The sequence below is a fragment of the Saccopteryx bilineata genome, chromosome 1 (assembly GCF_036850765.1).
Source record: "Saccopteryx bilineata isolate mSacBil1 chromosome 1, mSacBil1_pri_phased_curated, whole genome shotgun sequence".
NCBI classification, from domain to species: domain Eukaryota; kingdom Metazoa; phylum Chordata; class Mammalia; order Chiroptera; family Emballonuridae; genus Saccopteryx; species Saccopteryx bilineata.
The window spans coordinates 334,381,678-334,399,210 of record NC_089490.1 but is presented as its reverse complement, the minus strand read 5'-3'; the positions used below and the strand labels follow the sequence as shown (position 1 = coordinate 334,399,210).

The window sequence follows — 17,533 nt, the reverse complement described above, 5'->3', positions numbered from 1 at the left end:
TATCATGAAATGCCCTTCCTTTACCCCAAGTCCTTTCCTGGCATACAGCCCCTAGTTCTTCAAGACACAGCTCAGGTTTTCTATGCACATAGAAACCATCCCTTACCTCCCCCAGCTGAATTGGTGCTGCTCCTCTGCCCCACAGCACTTCTCATGCTCTGCTAGTTACCATCACGGAGCGAACCTTCGCCCTAAAACACTGTAAGCCTGCCTGCCTCCCCACTAGGCCTGATACTCTGCCAGGGTAGAAACTAGGTCTTGTTTTTATTTATAGACACTAGTGAGCAGGTAGCACAGTGTTTGTTGACTGACAGCCTGCTTTTCTTATTTGTGGTTTTAGGCAACTGTATCTTACCCAAGCTGCTGGACAGGAAGTGCCACCTGAAGAAATGCCTTTGGAGTCGCCAGAAACATATATAGGTATTATTTTATTGTAATGGTGATGGCTTTAAAAAAATAATACTTATTGAGCATCTATATGGACAGGCACCTCGTATCCAAGAGCTATTCAGGGAGTAGATACATGCCAGCTTCTCCTCTTCTTGTAGCACTTGTCCTAACCCATCACCTTTCTCTAGTCCTATTTTCTATCAAAGTCACCATGTTTCACAGGGAATTAAATAAATACTGTTGGAAAGGAAAAGAGTGTTTTCTACACTGGTGTGGTTTTCAATTTAGCCAACCAACCAAAATACCAACACACACAAAGCTTCCCATGATTACTGTAACTTATTAGCCAACAGAAGGAAATACAACTTAAGAGTTTCTGAAAATGGGTCTCTCTCTCACTTCAAAACATAGATTCTACATTTGTAATTCTCAAATTCAATTCCTACAGGAGATTCTCAAAGGTCTTTCAAATTAAAAATGTGAAGAAGTATGTATTATATTTTAATTCTTATCTGTCCAAAATATATACATAATTAATTTCTTTTCATTCATCACAGAAACCTCAGAATTGCAACCCACCAAAGTAAAAAGTAGAGACATGATCAGCCCATCAGCTGAGATCAGTGCTAGGCATCCCAGTCATGAGGAAAGCACCAGGTCTGACAAGCACCTGAAGACAGAGGAAGAGAGCTCAAGTACAGAGAGCGGGGCCTCTGATATGAAACACTTGCTATATGAGGATGAGCAGGATTTCAAGGTAAGACTCAGAAGTAAACAATTGTGACTACTAAACTAATGCTGTTTTACTAATGGATACAATTAACCTAAAATATATATGTTGAAAAATTCTATTTGCAATTGTTAGTAAAATTTGCCTACCATTTACATCTCCCATTGGATACTATTTTTATCCCTACCTTTGCCGGGCCTGCTATCTATATTCATTAATGGACCTCCATTACTAGTGTACCATTTAAATTATCTAATGCTATATAAAAAATTACCCCCAGATTTAGTGGCTTATCATAACAATCGCTTGTTTTCTCTCCGGGCATCTGTTGGTTCGGAAATGGGGATGGCTCCCCTGGACAGTTCTCACTTGGACTCTCAGTCATATGTTGACCAGAGCTGCAGTCATCTGCATTCCCGATGGGGACAGGAGGACCATTTCCAACGTGGCCCTCTCACATGGCTGGCAGGTTGATGCTGGCTAAGCTGGAGGCTTCCATTCCTCCTCACATGGGCCTCTCAACAAGGCACTTTATTGTCCCTTTGTTATGGTATCTGCCTTCTTCAAGAGCAAGCAATCCCAGAGCCTAACATGAAAGCTGCAATGTTTTGCATGTATGCCTTTGCAATCATACGTCATCCCTTCCCTCATTACCTATTGGTTAATGCAACTATAAAGTTCCACCCAAGTGGAGGAAATGTAGTTTGTACATCATGAAAGGGAAGATTGGCATCACATTGTCAGAAAAGAATGTAGGATAGGATATATATTAGTATGGCCATCTTTGGAAAGTTCAAACTGCCACATATACCATTAGATGAAACCTGGAGTATTCAGGTCTTGTTATTTTTAAAACTTTTGGTACATTCCAATTACCCCCACAGTGACCCCTGGCTATTTTCCTTCTTGGTACTACCAATAACTTCAAAAAGTTGTCCTAGAACTTAATGTCTTATAGGAAAAAAAGTGATATAAGAAAGCAGAAAAAACTGAATAAATCAACAAAAATCATTTTCACTAATTACAACTCAGTCCTGGTACCATCGAGTGACAGTTTAAAGCCTACAAAGTTCTAGTCCTTATATCATTCAAATACGCCCATGAGTATCTTGAAATCATAAGACCTAGTATGTTATGATCATCTCAGGCTAGTGGACAACTGTCTACAAAATTCCAAAACTGGGTGCAATTTGGTTGAATGAAAGACCTTCTTACCATGAAAGTGTTGATGTGGTGAAAATGGCATTGTGTATGGTATGGACTGAATTATGTCTTTCTGCCCCCTGTCATTCATATGTTGAAGCACTTACACCCAATGTGACTATATCTGGAGATAGGGTCTTCTGGATATAATTGAGGTTAAATGAGGTCACAACGTGGGGCCCTAATCTGGTAGGACTGTGGCCTTATAAGAGTAGGCTCTACCTTGTAAGGACACAGTGAGAAGGGAGGCCTCTGCAAGCCAAAAGAGAGCTCATCCCAGAACCCAATCATGCTGGCACCCTGATCCTGAACGTTCCAGCCTCCAAAACTGTGACAAACGAATTTCTGTTGTTTAAACCACGTAATCTATGATATTCTATGACAGCATGAGCAGACTAACAGTGCATTAGGATTCTGAAATATATAGTAGATGTCCATTAATTTGCTTTTCTCCTCTCTTACCATCATTATAGTTCTATAATTATACATTTAAAAAACTAAATATAGTTATATGCATTTCTGAGTCACAAAACATTAACTTCCTTTTTCATTCTTTGATATATACCTAAATTCTAATAAATGTTTATTGAGATCCCCTCAACATTCCAGGTACTTGTTAGATGCTTGAGAATTTAAGGGGCTGAACTGTGAGAGATGAAGTCTCAGAGATGCCTACATGGCGGGCCCTACCCTCAAATTGCTTACATGCTAATAGAAGACAAATGAGAAAATCATTTATTACTATGCAAGAGGAATGTACCACTGGCCCTGACTGGGTAACTCCATTGATTAGGGCATCATCCCGATATGCCAAGGGTGGATCCCTGGTTCAGTCACATACAAGAATCAACCAATAAATGCATGAATAAATGGAACAACAAATCGATGTTTCTCTCTCTCTCTCTCTCGCTTTCTCCCATCCTCTCTCACTATTTCCAATAATTTTTTTTCAAAAGAGTAATATACCACCTGCATCTGTCTCTCTGACTAGTCTATGAATTTATCATTGTGCCCAGTACTTGATACACAGCCTGGCACATAGTGGGAACTCAGGAAAAGTTAGCTGAAGTATTAAAGGAATTCAAAAGAAAACATTATAAATTGGGAAGGCTCTCAAGGAAAAGACACATTAAGTAGGGACTGAACTGTTTCAACCCAGTTTGAAGGTGGTTGTGGGCTGTCATACAAATTAGACTTTTAATTCTGTTTGTTGATATCTTAAATTATAGTTAGTTTAGCAGAATAGGGTAAGTTTTATTGATCCAGTAGCCAAAGGTCCTGTGAAAAGTGAAAAATTTATAAAGTTTGCTCAATGTTAGATTATTAATCGTCAGAGTGATGTATGCAGATCTTTTCCTTTTGTTCCTTTCTTTTTTTTTTTTCTTTTTTTTTTTTGTATTTTTCTGAAATGAGAAGCGGGAAAGCAGAGAGACAGACTACTGCATGTGCCTGACTAGGATCCACCTGGCATGCCCACTATGGGGCAATGCTCTGCCCATCTTGGGCATTGCTCCTTTGCAACCAGAACCATTCTAGCACCTGAGGTGGAGGCCATGGAGCCATCCTCAGCACCTGGGCCAACTTTGCTCCAATGGAGCCTTGGCTGCGGGAGGGGAAGAGAGAGATTGAGAGAAAGGAGAGGGGGAAGGGTGGAGAAGCAGATGGGCGCTTCTCCTGTGAATTGAACCAGGGACTTCCACATGCCAGGCCAATGCTCTACCACTGAGCCAACCAGCCAGGTCCTCCCTTTGTTCTTGAATAATATAGAAAACTTTGCTGCAGTTATATCATATGTACAGTGATCCCTCACCATATTGCAGTTTACTTTTCGCAGTCTCACTGTATTGCGGATTTTTAAATTGTATATATCTAATTTTGTATCACAGATTTTTTTGCTGTATTTCAGGATTTTGTGATATATAGATAATTTTATATATTTATTATTCTAATTATTTTTGTGGTAAAATAAGTGTGGGAAAGGTTAATAATAGTGTGGGAAAGGTTTGTAAGAGTGTGGGGAAGGTTTATAAGGCCTTAACATATATATAACTAATAAAATAAATACAGTGGTACCTTGAAATACAAATTTAATTCATTCTGTAACCAAGCTTGTAAGTCAGTCAAATCGTATATCAAACTGCTGATACTGGCCCCGGGCGCCAACGCGCCAACTAGCGGCAGCTTCCCGAATCACAACTCGTATCTTGAAATTTCGCTCAGATCTTGAACAAAAATATGGACTGAGTCACAACTTGTAACTTAAAAATTCATATGTTGATCTGTTCGTATCTCAAGGTACCACTGTATAAGGTCGCTACTTTGCAGATTTTCGCCTATCATGGGAGATTCTGGAACCTAACTCCCGTGATAGACGAGAGACCACTGTATAGCCAACACTTTTTTTTACCAATTAAAGAACTTCCTGAGGATGTATCTCCTCACTCTAGCTGGTGTTCCCCCACCAGCCCCTAAAGACAAGCCCGCCAGGCTTGCTGCCGGCTCTTTAGGAGATCTTGTCAACCATGCCCCACAGGATGTGTAAGTTCACGGAATGTTTTTATTTTCAGAAGCTCTCATATTTCACATGTTATACAGCATTCGGGCAATTAAGAGGGCCATGAGATCTGTCAGATACAGGAAACCTTATTTCGTGAAGTCGGTAACTTGTTGAATCTCTTCTGTTTCTGTTCACCACAGGATTACGTAAACTTGGGCCCCCTGCAAGTGAAGCTTATGCGTGTGGAGAGCAAGAAAATGCCCATTCACTTCCAGGAGGAGGAGATTCCAGTCAGATTCTATGAAGAGGCCAGTAGCCCAGAAAGCTGCATTACATATAAAATAATGAAGTCTTTTCTTTAAGACTGAAAGCTGCAAAGTAAAAACAACTTTTCTTTATAAATGTTCTTTGAAAACTGAAATTTATCAGTTGCCCATTTTATTTATACTTTGGTCCATTTTTAAACTGGGTGTTATTTCTGCAGGTCATAATTACATTCAAAATCGAAGTTCCAAGTATTCAGCTAGCCATTTACCTGCATGGCATGAGTGATGAAAATGAAAGTACAATTTATCTTTCTATATTCAAGCAACCAGAAGCATGACTGTGGGCCTAAGATGGTTCCTTACCACTTAAAAATCTACCGATCTATGATTCCAATATGAAATAGTTCAATTAGAAAGTTTTCTAAAACAAATTTAGAGGTTTGCATAACAGTAACTACACCTCTTTCCCTCTGAGCATGCTAAACGGTAGCTAGCTGTTCCACAATTCGAGCCTACTCTCCCTTAACTTTCTGTATTTATAATGAGTAATATATTTATAATATAAAATATTTATATAAAGTAAAATTTTATAAAGTAAAATATTTATAATATAAAATAAATTTGAGGGTGATAATTTGTTGTAGCAAAAAATGCCAAAAGAGAGAGCCTTCTGTCATCAGGCATGTCATGTCTACACTGCGGAGTCTTTCCCTAAGACCACTTCCCGCTGAATACCACAGACCACAGCCACTGTGACTGGGCCTGCATTTGACAGAAACATTTCATTTAAGGGCAAGATCTATTATAAAGCTTTCTACAAGAAACACCTTTTAAATATAAGGCCACAGATAGGTTGAAAATTAATACACCAGCAAACATTAACAAAAAAGAAAGTGGTGTGATTAATTATCAAAGGACACTTTAAGGTAAGAATTGTTGAGAGAAATAAAGAGAAAATGAAGATAAGCATTTCCTAATAATAAATAGATCAATCTATCAGAATGATATAACAATCCTAAATTTACATGTACCTAATAAACCTGATCTCAAAATATATAAAGCAAAATTTACCAAACCGAAAAACACTATGGCAAACCTTATGTATCTTTTACAATAAAAAAAGAAGACTGACAAATTCACAACTAGATTTGAAAGTCTTTCTGTAATGCCAGTGGCTGAGGCCAGGCAGGTCCACATTGGATTCAGGCAGATGGTAAAGAAACTGCAGAGCCAGAAAGCATTGGGCCATACCCATTTAATAGATTCCCGCAATAGTCGATGAGCAAACCAGCAGGGGAAAACTGCTTCTCTGGCAAATGAAGAGCAAAACAACCCTATACAGTGGCAGGCAGGCAATCCACAATCCGCCCTGAGGGCAAGCACCCAGAGCCTTCTGTAGACTATACACATGGCATGGCTACCTGTTCACACACTAATCAGGCAAAGCACAAGCAAGCAAGCCTAACACAGCTGTTTCCCCAATACTTACCATATCTTTCTCAATAACTGATAGATCAGGCAGATTTAAATATCATGAAGGATATAAAAAGTTGAGCAACTGTAAACTACACATTCTTTTCAAGTGCACATGAAATATTTACAAAAATAGACCATCTCCTGAGCTATAAAGCAAATCACAACAAATACTCAAAAAATTGAAATGCATAGGACAGTTTTCTGACCAAAGTACAAAAGAACATTTGAAAGTAAGCAAGACACTTCCAAAAAAACCCATCTATGGAAGAAAAAAATATAAAGAAATACTATTTTAAATTGATAATAAAAAATATGATGTGTTAAACTTGTGAGACCCAGCTGAAGTGGTGTTTAAAGAAAAATTTATAAGTTCATGTATTAAAAAGGTTGAAAATTCAATCTAAGATTTTATCTAAAAAATTTAGGTAAAACAGCAAAAATAAACCTAAAGAAAGTAGGAAAAAGGAAGTAATGATGAAAAATCAAATAAATAGAAAGCTCACCTGTGAAAGAGAAAATCAACAAAGCCAAAAAGTGGTTTCTTGAAGTATTTATTAAAATTGTTAGCTCCTGGTAAGACTATCAAAAAAAAGAGAAACAGATGAAAAAGAAAACATCAACACAATTTTTACAGACACCATGAAAAAATAAGAGGAAACTGCCTGACCCGTGGCGGTGCAGTGGTTAAAACGCAGACCCGGAATGCTAAGAATGATGGCTTGAACCTGGGCTTGCCCGGTCAAGGCACATATGAGAAGCAGCTACTACTATGAGTTGATGCTTCTTGCTCTTCCACTTTTCTCTCTCTCTCTCTTCTCATGAAAATCAGTAAATAAAATCTTTTTTAAAAATAAGAGAAAATTATAGAAAAAAAATCTTACCCAATAAATTTGACAACTTAGATGAAATGAAAATGACTCTTAAAAAACATTTCTGAAAAACAGGAGGAAATACAAATTCTAAATAATCTTAGATCTGTTAAAAAAATCTGTATTTTATGTTTTTCCCCACAAGAAAAATTTCAAATCCAGATGGCTTTCCTCACTGGTAAATTTTTCCAAACATTTAAAAAAAGATATAATATCAAACATATATACACTCTTTCAAACAACAAGAAAAGGAAAAATTGGTCTATGATGTCAATAAAAGTCTAACACAAAAACCTGGCAAGTCATTACAAGAAAAAATTACAAGTAAAGCCTTGGTTAAAATGGTGGTGTCGGCAAACGTGACAGTCTCATCCTCCCACAACCACATCAAAATTACAGCTACACTACAGAAAAACCATCCTTCAGAACTGCCTGAAATCTAACTAAACAGAAATCCTATAACTAGGGATATAACGAAGAAACCACACTGAGACTGATAGAAGGAGTGAAGATGCAGAACAGGGCTGGTCCCATGTCCACTTGTAGCAGATAAAAATTGGGAAGGCCATCTCAGCTGCGGAGGTCTCACCTGAGAAGAGGGGTCCCAGTCCCACACTGGGCCCCCTAGCCCATGGTTCCAGTGTGAGGAAGTGAAGTCCCCATAACTTCTGGCTGTAAAAACCAGCAAGGATTGTGGCTGAAGGAGATGGTGGGCTGCTGGAGCTCCAGGCAGCTCCTCTCAAAGGGCCTGTACATAGATTTAGTTGGACTCACTCACTCTGAGCACTGTGGCAGCAGCTCCAAAGGCAAAAGGGGCGTATGAGCAGGAACTGAATTATCAGGCATCTCTCAAACAACCGGCATCTGGCCCCAATGTGCCCCATACTTCTTGCTAAGAGACCCCAGGCCCGGCACTGGCGGCAGCTGCCTTGGATCACAGCTTGGTCTCCCCTGGGCACCTCCAAGCCCAATACAAGTAGCAGCCATCAGCACATCACTTTGTAACTCATGCCAGTTGGCCCTAGCAGAATACAGGCTACAGTTGACCTTGGCCTGCACCTCCTGGGAGGCCCCAGAGCCAGTGCACCCAGCAGACAGCCTCAGATCACTCCAAAACACTACCCAACCACCTCCACAAACAACATACTCAATGAGCAGGCGCAGCAGGCACCAGAGTGCTGCTGAAGTAAGTCTGGCTCCATGGGGTGGGCCCTGCACAGCTGATCCTCTACAGTGTTGGCAGCCAGTCCTTGCAGCTGATTGTCCTGGCAGTACATCCCTCCCCTTGATGTGCCAACAGCAATCAAGGTTCACCTACAACAGGAGGCTATACATAGACGACAGGGGTGGTGCACACCTGGAGTGCCCAGCTGGGTGAAAGTTGAGGCTGTGCCACTGGACCCTAGAGAACACCTATTACTTTCAGCCACTCTACCATACCCAAGAGACATACCAGCTCTGCCTAATACATAGAAACAAACACATGGAGGCTGACAAACTGAGGAGACAAAGAAACATGTCCCATATGAAAGAACAGAACAAAAATCCAGAAAAAGAACTAAAAATGGAGACAAGCAATCTACTACATGCAGAATTCAAAACATTGATTATATAGCCTGACTTGTCGTGGCGCCGTAAAGCACTGACCTGCAATGCTGAGGTTGCTGGTTCGAAATCCTGGGCTGGCCCTGTCAAGGCACATATGACAAGTAACTACTACTACTACTACTACTAAGAATTGATGCGTTGCACTCCCCCCTTTTCTCTCTCTCTCTCTCTCCTCTCTCTAAAAATAATAAGTAAAAAACAAAAACAAACAAGAACATTGGGGAAAAACAATGATTATAAAGATGCTCAATGAACTTAATGGAAAAAGAGATAAATGTAGAGAAAACAACAAAGAGAAAGGAAACATAAAAATGGTGATTGAAAACATAAAAACTAACCAGTCAAAAATAAAGAATACATTATAGAGATTAACAGTGGAGTAGATCAGTGTTTTTCAACTGCCAATCTGCAACCAGTCTGCCAGAAATTTTGTGTGGTTTGTGAAAGAGTTAACCATCCTTATGCTGTATGAAGATTATAGACCCAATAATCTTAGTCAAATTTGCTTCTGCTCAAGGTGATTGCTGCCTTAGTGATCCCTGAAGTAATAATTCTCCTATTTTCACTGGTCCCCAAGTGTAAAAAGGTTGAAAACCAATAGAGTGGATGAAGCAGAGGATCAAATCAGACATTTGAAAGGTTAGGAAACAGAAAACACCCAATCAGAACACCAAAGAGAAAAAAATCTAAAAAAACTGAGGATAGTATGAGGCGCCTCTGGGACAACATTCACATCATGGGAGTGCCAGGAGAAGAGGAAGCAAGGGATTGAAAATTTATGTGAAAAAATAACAATGGAAAACTTCCCTAACCTGGTGAAGGAAATAGACATACAAATCCAGAAACCACAGAGAGTCCCAAACAATGAACCCAAAGAGGCCCACACCAAGACACATCATAATTAAAATGCCAAGGGTTAAAGACAAAAAGAGGTCTTAAAAACAAAGAGAAGAAATCAGTTATTTACCTACAAGGGAGCTCCCATAAGACTGTCAGCTGATTTTTCACGGCAACTTTGCAGGCCAGAAGGGATTGGCAAGAAATATTCAAAGTGATGAAAAACAATAACTTACAACCAAGATTATTTTACCCGGCAAAGCTATCATTTAGAATCAAATGACATATAAAAAGCTTCCCAAACAAGCAAAAGCTAAAGGAGTTCATCATCATAAACTAGTATTACATAAAATGTTAAAGTATCTTCCTTAAGAAGAGAGCCTGGCAGGGTGGCTCAGTGGGTAGAGTATTATCCCAGTGTGCTGAGGTCATGGGTTTGATCCCCAGTTAGGGCACATAGGAGAAGCAACCAATGAGTACACAACTAAATGGATCAACTAAGTGGAACAATGAGTTGATGCTTCTGTTTCTCTCCTTTCCTCTCTCTCTCTCAAATCAATGGAAATTTTTTTTTAGAAAATGATAAATATATAAATAATAAAATGGCAATAAATATATATCTATCAACAATTGAATCTTTAAAAAAATAAATGAACAAGCAGAGCAGAAACAAACTTATAGATGCAAGAATATTTTGATGGCTGCCAGATTGTGGGGGTGGGGGTTAGGAGAATGATGAAAAGGTGAAGGGGTAGAGAAGTACAAATTGGCAGTTACAGAATAATCATGGGGATATAAAATACAACATAAGAAATATAGCCAATAATATTGTAATAACTATGTATAGTGTCAGATGGGTGTAAGATATGTATATGAGGATGATCACTTAGTAAGTTATATAATGTCTAATCACTAAGTTGTACACCTGAAACTAATATAATAATGTATGTCAACTGTAATTGAAGAATAAAAAATTATTTATAGTTAAAAAAATAAATAAAATTCAAATCTGAAGAAATAAATTACCGGCCAGTACCTCTCATGAATAGAGATAAAAATCCTCCACAAAATATTAGCTTATTAAACCCAGCAAAAAATAAATTTATATTTATAATTTCATAAATAAAGAATAGAAGGTTGATTTAGTGTTTAAAAATCAAAGTGGAAAACAAACAAGATCAGTGGATTATATCAACATTAATATCCTGGATGTGATATTATACTCTAATTTTGAAAACTGTTATTAAGGGAAACTGGGTAAAAAGTACATGCTATTTGTCTATTATTTTGTACAACAGTATGTAAATCTAAAATTATATCAAATTTTAAAAAATCAAGTGTATAATGAACAAAACATAGGAGGTAACATATGATTCTCTCAATAGATGGAGCATTTGATATATTCAATAGTGTGATAATAATTCGTAATAGTATGCATGATAAAGCTCTTAGTAGCTCTGCTGGATAGTTCAGTTGATTAGAGCATTGTTCTGAATCACAGAGGTTGCTGGTTCAATTCCCAGGCCCAGGTACATACAGGAACAGATAGAAGTTCCTGTCTCTCTCTCTCTCTCCCTTCTTCTCTCTCTAAAATCAATAAAATAAACATTAAAAAAATTCTTAGCAAAACAAGGAATATTTTTCTAAAACTCTACAGCTAACATCGAACTTAATAGTTAAATATTAAACATTTTCCTATTGAAGTCAGGAACAAGATACATATGATATCACACCTCTATTCAACAGTATTAAATAGAAATGGAAGTTCTAGCCAGTTCAATAAAGGCAAGAAAAAGAAATAAAAAATTAGCGATGAGAAAGAAAGAAGTAAACTCTCTTACTTATAGATGCCAACATTCTATCTATAGACAATTCAAAGTACTAGAATTTATAAGTGAATTTAGCAAAGTCACAGAATTCAAGGTCAAAAAAGATCCCTTACATTTCTTCATACTAGCAACAGGCAATTGGAGAACATTTTAAATAATATTTATAATATCATCAAAATTAAGGAAAGTATCAAATGAAATATGAGATCTTCTATGCTGAAGATGTCAAAATAATGTTGAGAGAAATTAAAGAAGACAAATAAGTGGAATAAACAGATACAACATCATCATGCATTAGAAGATTCAAAATACTTAAGACGTCAGTCCTTTCCAAATTAATCTACAGACTCAATGCAATCTCAAACAAATTTCCAGCAGGTTTTTTTTTTTTTTGGTAGCAATTAATAAGCTACTCCTAATATTATTATGGAAATTATAACCTCGGTAAAAAAACAAACAAACAAAAACCCTATGATAGCCCAGTCAGTTTGAAGAAACACAACAGAATTGGGGGATTTAACACTACCAAGTTGTAATGTAACATTTCAGTAATTAAGACAATGCAGTATTCGTCCAAGAATAAAGAAAAAATTCAATGCAATATAATAAACAGTCCAGAAACAAACTCACACATATTCACCACTGATTTCTGAAAAAGATGCTACAATAACAGAGTGGGGCACGGGGAACAATCTTTTTAATAAAAAAATAATGTTTGCATGGGAAAAAAATGAACCTTGACACCTACATCATACTATATACAATTAATTTAAAGTGGATCAGAGACCTAAATATGGAAGGTAAAACAATAAGGCTTATAATGAAAAATATTAGAGAATATCTTTATATCCTTTTTTGCATGCCCAAAAGATCCTCAAAGTCTGCTCGAAATTAAAAACTGCATCTTGTATGTGGGTAAATGTCAATCTGACAGTGTTCTACATAGCTCTCCAAGCCTGCTGCTCCCTGCGCCACTCACCTCCCAGGAGGAACAAGCCATAAAATCGCTACCCATAAAAAAACTGATAAGCTGGATTGTATTAAAATTAAGATCTCTTTTTATTTGAAGACACCATCAAGGGAGTCAAAGGGCAAGCCACTGGGAGACTATATTTCCCATACATGTATCTAACAAAAAAAAAACCCACATAAATAACTTTTATAAATCAGTAGGAAAAAAAGACAATCCATTAAAAAATAGGCAAAAGACTTGAATAGGCACTTCACAAAAGAGAATATCCAAATGACTAATAGATATAAAAAAAGAGATCAATCTTATTACTTAACAAAATAAAGCATGTTAAAACCATGAGATACCACTATACACCCAAAATAATGGCTAAAATAAAAAAGTTAAAAATAGTAAATATCTACAAGGATGCAGAGCAATTTTAACTTTCATATAACTGCTGGTGGGAGCATGAATTGGCACAAACACTTAGGAATATGTTTGGCAGTATTTATTAAAGCTGAACATATAATGTGTGTGTGTGTGGATATATATATATATACATAATATATATATATATACACCAAGATCAGTAATTTTTTTTTTTTTTTACAGAGACAGAGTAAGAGAAAGGGACAGGTAGGGACAGACAGACAGGAACAGAGAAAGATGAGAAGCATGAAGCATCAATCATCAGTTTTTCATTGTAAAACCTTAGTTGTTCATTGATTGCTTTCTCACATGTGCCTTGACCGCGAGCCTTCAGCAGACAGAGCAACCCTTTGCTGGAGCCAGCGACCTTGGGTCCAAGCTGGTGAGCTTTGCTCAAACCAGATGAGCCCGCGCTCAAGCTGGCGACCTTGAGGTCTTGAACCTGGATCCTCCGCATCCCAGTCGGACACTCTATCCACTGCGCCACTGCTTGGTCAGGCCCATGATCAACAATTCTACTTGCCTTAATATGGAACAGAAATGAAGTTTATACAATATTTACCAGAGACATGGATAAAAATGTTCCTAAGAACTTTACTGATAATAGCCAAAAAGCTGAAACAAGCCAAATGATTATCAGCAATATCTAATTAAATTTTGTTATATTCATGCAATAGAATACTGTAAAACAAATAAAATACTGCCAGATGTAGCTAGATAGATCAATCTCATGGACATAATATTAAGCAAAAAAAGATACAAAAGAGCATAATATGGTAAGAGTCTGTTAATACAACATTCCAAAATAAGACAAGCATATTAATCTTGATGATAGAAGTCAAAATAATGGTTACCTTTGTGATGAAGAATGACTAAGATGGTATATAAAGGAATTTTCTGCTAATCTTAGTCAACAAAGGGTCTCCGCCACCAACCTCATGCCAACAAAAATCTCCAATCCAGGGTGTGGTAAAAGGAGAAACTTTATACAAGTAAACAATTTGCAAACTGGGGGAATACAGCCTCCTGTGAAAACCAAAAATGCTCTCTGAAGAGACAAAGGGTAGGCAGCCTTTTACAGAGCATGTTTACACTCTAGTTTCTGATTGGTCCATTTTTAAGCAAATGAGGGATCTAAATCTGCACAGTCTGATTGGTCCAAATAGCATTACCCTTCTTGCATTATGATTGGTTGTTATGGAGCCACTCTAACTGGTCAGTTTAGATGCAAATAAGGATATAGGTACATAATTCCAATTGGACAGGACAGGTCTCAGTCCTATTGGTTGAAAGATGAACTATAGAAATGATCCCTGAAAGTATAGTCTTGGTCAAAAGATAATACCAGGATCTTCCTTATCAGGGTTGACTCAGCCGGTGGGAACACAGTGCAGGAGGCTAACAGTTTAATCTGTAACTTTTCCCTGAAATGCAGCACATGTGAAAGGCCTCTGATGTCAACAGTTGCTAAAGTCTTTTATAAATTTGTGCCCACGAGGAGCCCTTCTTAGTAGATATATTTCTTTTTGAGGTCCACATCGTGATCTGAATGGCAGTGAAGATGGATGAGTTCACTTTGTAAATACTCATCAGGCAGGACACTTAAGATTTGTGTATTTGAGCTCTGTGTGCTTCTGCTCTTGTGTCTTTGCTCCTGCCCCGAACTGAACAATACCTCCTAAGAACCCCAGCCCTGGTTCCTTTAGTGAGAAATACTATTTAGAGATTACAATCTGGATGTTACTAGCATCATATGAAATCAAAAGAGCAATGCCAAGAACTGGCAGTCAAAAGATCTCAATATTGAAGATCTGACAGAGAAGGACAAATTGAAGAAGGAAGATGACCAACTCAAGCAAGAAGAGACACTGGAAAGAAGGCTGGCATCCAACTGTTATGAAGAAGTAAGGGATTATGTTGAAGAAAAATCTGGGGATGATCCATTAATAAAGCGTATCCCAGGGGCCAAAAACTCCTTCAAGGAGCTCAAAGGAAGCTGTGTGATTTCATTAAAAAACAAAACAAAACAAAAAAAACAACCCTGCCCTGGCCGGTTGGCTCAGTGGTAGAGCGTCAGCCTGGCATGCGGGAGTCCCGGGTTCAATTCCCGGCCAGGGCACACAGGAGAAGCGCCCATCTGCTTCTCCACCCCTCCCCCTCTCCTTCCTCTCTGTCTCTCTCTTCCCCTCCCGCAGCCGAGCTCCATTGGAGCAAAGATGGCCCGGGCGCTGGGGATGGCTCTGTGGCCTCTGCCTCAGGCTCTAGAATGGCTCTGGCTCTGGATGCAACGGAGCGACGCCCTAGAGGGGCAGAACATCACCCCCTGGTGGGCATACCGGGTGGATCCCGGTCGGGTGCATGCGGGAGTCTGTCTGACTGCCTCCCCGTTTCCAGCTTCGGAAAAATGAAAAGAAAAAAAAAATCCTTTGAATATCTTGAACTTTAATGACAATCTTAATTTTGGGCCATGTATAATAATACTATTAAGCATGTACATAAATCTTTAAATTTATAAATATAAAATTTTAATAAAAAATGGGGAAAAAAAGATCTGTGTATTTAAATAATGTAGTTTATACTTCAAAACAGTTTTACGCTGCCTGACCGGTAGTGGCACAGTGGACAGAGCGTAGACCTGGGACATTGAGGTTTCGGGTTTGAAACCCCACAGTCGCTGGCGTGAGAATGGGCTCATCCAGCTTGACTATGGGGTCGCCAGCTTGAGCACAGGATCATCACATGATCCCAAGGATGATGGCTTGAGTCGCAAGATTTCGGGCTTGAAACCCAAGGTCGCATACTTGAGCAAGGAGTCGCTGGTTTGAGCAAGGGGTCACTGGCTCAGCTGGAGCCTCCCCTTCCGGTCAAGGCACATATGAGAAGCAATCAGTGAACAACTAAAGTGACACAATTACAAGTTGATATTTCCCATCTCTCTCTAGTTCTCTCTCTCAAAAAAAAGTTTTACACCAAGGTTACGGGTTTGATTCCTGGTCAGGGCACATACAAGAATCAACAATGCGTGCATAAGTAACTAGAAAAACAAATCAATGTTTCTTTCTTTCTCTCTCTCTCTCAAAAAATAAATCAATAATTTTTTTAATTAAAAAGAAGTGTTCCCCCCCACAATTGTCCCCTGAACACTCAAATCCCAATCCATTCCATAAAGTGAAAAGGTCATGCTTATGTGCTGTACTGTGAACAGAAGAATGTCTCCTGACAGGAAGGCAGAATGTTTTGTTAAGGCATTTTTCCAAAGGTCAACAGAAAAAGAAATGTCTTTGGAAAAGCTAATAACAATATGGAATGGTTTTTGCCAATTTTCGTTTTAAGAAAAAAGTGTAAACTTTTTATAAATAATATTTATCTTTACTTTTAACAGATAGGGAGGAAAAACTTACTGACTTTTCACTGAGACAAATCACAGAGCTTCCAGTAACCAACAAATAAAGGCTAAGTGACAGCCCAGTGGTTTCAGTAAGTCAGCAGAAATTGACATTGTTTTTCTCACACGCTTGAAAAGTTCAGACCATGAGATTATTAAAACAAGCCAGGCATAACATGGTAAGATGCCAGCATTAGTTTGTTAGTTGTAGCAGTTCTCCTTCACAATATGAATCTGAATCAGAAGAAAATATCAAATGACTAAAAGTCTTGTTTGCTGCCAAGATGTCAGAGTTGAAGGGCATCCTTTGGAAAATGAAGGCAAAGAATGTTCTTTTCTTCTCTTAATATAATTTCTTGTGTTTAGAATTTGCAGAGTAGTGGTATCTCTAAAATAAATATGCAGGGCTTTTTTAAAAATGGATTTTTAGAGAGAGAGAGGAAGGGAAAGAGAGAAACATCAATTTGCTGTTCCACTTATTTATGCATTCATTGGTTGATTCTTATATGTGCCCTGACCTGGGATCAAAGCTACAACCTTGGCATGTCAGGACAATGATCTAACCAACTGAGCTCCCTGGCCAAGGCTTGCAGGGTTTCTTTAACAACCCAGACTCTAAACAGCTTAGAGTGGTAGCTTTTGTTAGATGATTAAATTATAAAGCAAGTCTATATAAACTGTTGTACCACTGAGAACTTCCTATCAATGTCACTGATTCAATGAAGTGTTGACCAAATGAGTCCTTCCAGCCTCATGTGTGTAAGGCATAAGGGAGGCAAAATAAAATTCGTCCTTTCGTCAAGTTGCTCACAGTCCAGTAGAAGAGCCTGCTGGATCAGAGAGGCTTCTCAGGGCTAGTGCAACCTGCTTTCGGTCTTCAGTACCAACGCAGCGAAGGAGACAAGGAAAGGGGGAGAAGACAGGACAGGATATTCCGAGAGAGGTCGGTGGTTGCATCTAACTCACAATATTTTTAGCACCTTTAGTGACAGGTTTAGAAAAGAAATTTAAGATGAGCTTAGAAAGATTTTATGTAGGTTTCAGTTCGCAGAGTAACCAAGC

General features: G+C 38.3%; 1 protein-coding gene and 2 pseudogenes across 2 annotated transcripts in view; 2 read left to right on the top strand and 1 right to left on the bottom strand.

Annotated features, from left to right (window-relative positions):
* Positions 1–5,197, top strand: part of CCDC83 (coiled-coil domain containing 83) — a 62,511-nt gene extending 57,314 nt beyond the window's left edge. For both annotated transcript variants that reach the window (XM_066253700.1, XM_066253701.1), the window contains 3 exons: positions 341–420; positions 948–1,147; positions 5,021–5,197. In XM_066253700.1, the coding sequence (XP_066109797.1) occupies positions 341–420; positions 948–1,147; positions 5,021–5,182 (442 nt within the window). In that variant the 3' untranslated portion in view covers positions 5,183–5,197. The remainder of the gene's footprint in view (positions 1–340; positions 421–947; positions 1,148–5,020) is intronic.
* A 3,384-nt stretch (positions 5,198–8,581) lies between these two features.
* On the top strand, positions 8,582–15,155 carry LOC136319569 (guanine nucleotide-binding protein G(T) subunit gamma-T1 pseudogene; annotated as a pseudogene).
* On the bottom strand, positions 14,298–14,415 carry LOC136321521 (small nucleolar RNA U3; annotated as a pseudogene).
* Positions 15,156–17,533: the final 2,378 nt, after the last annotated feature.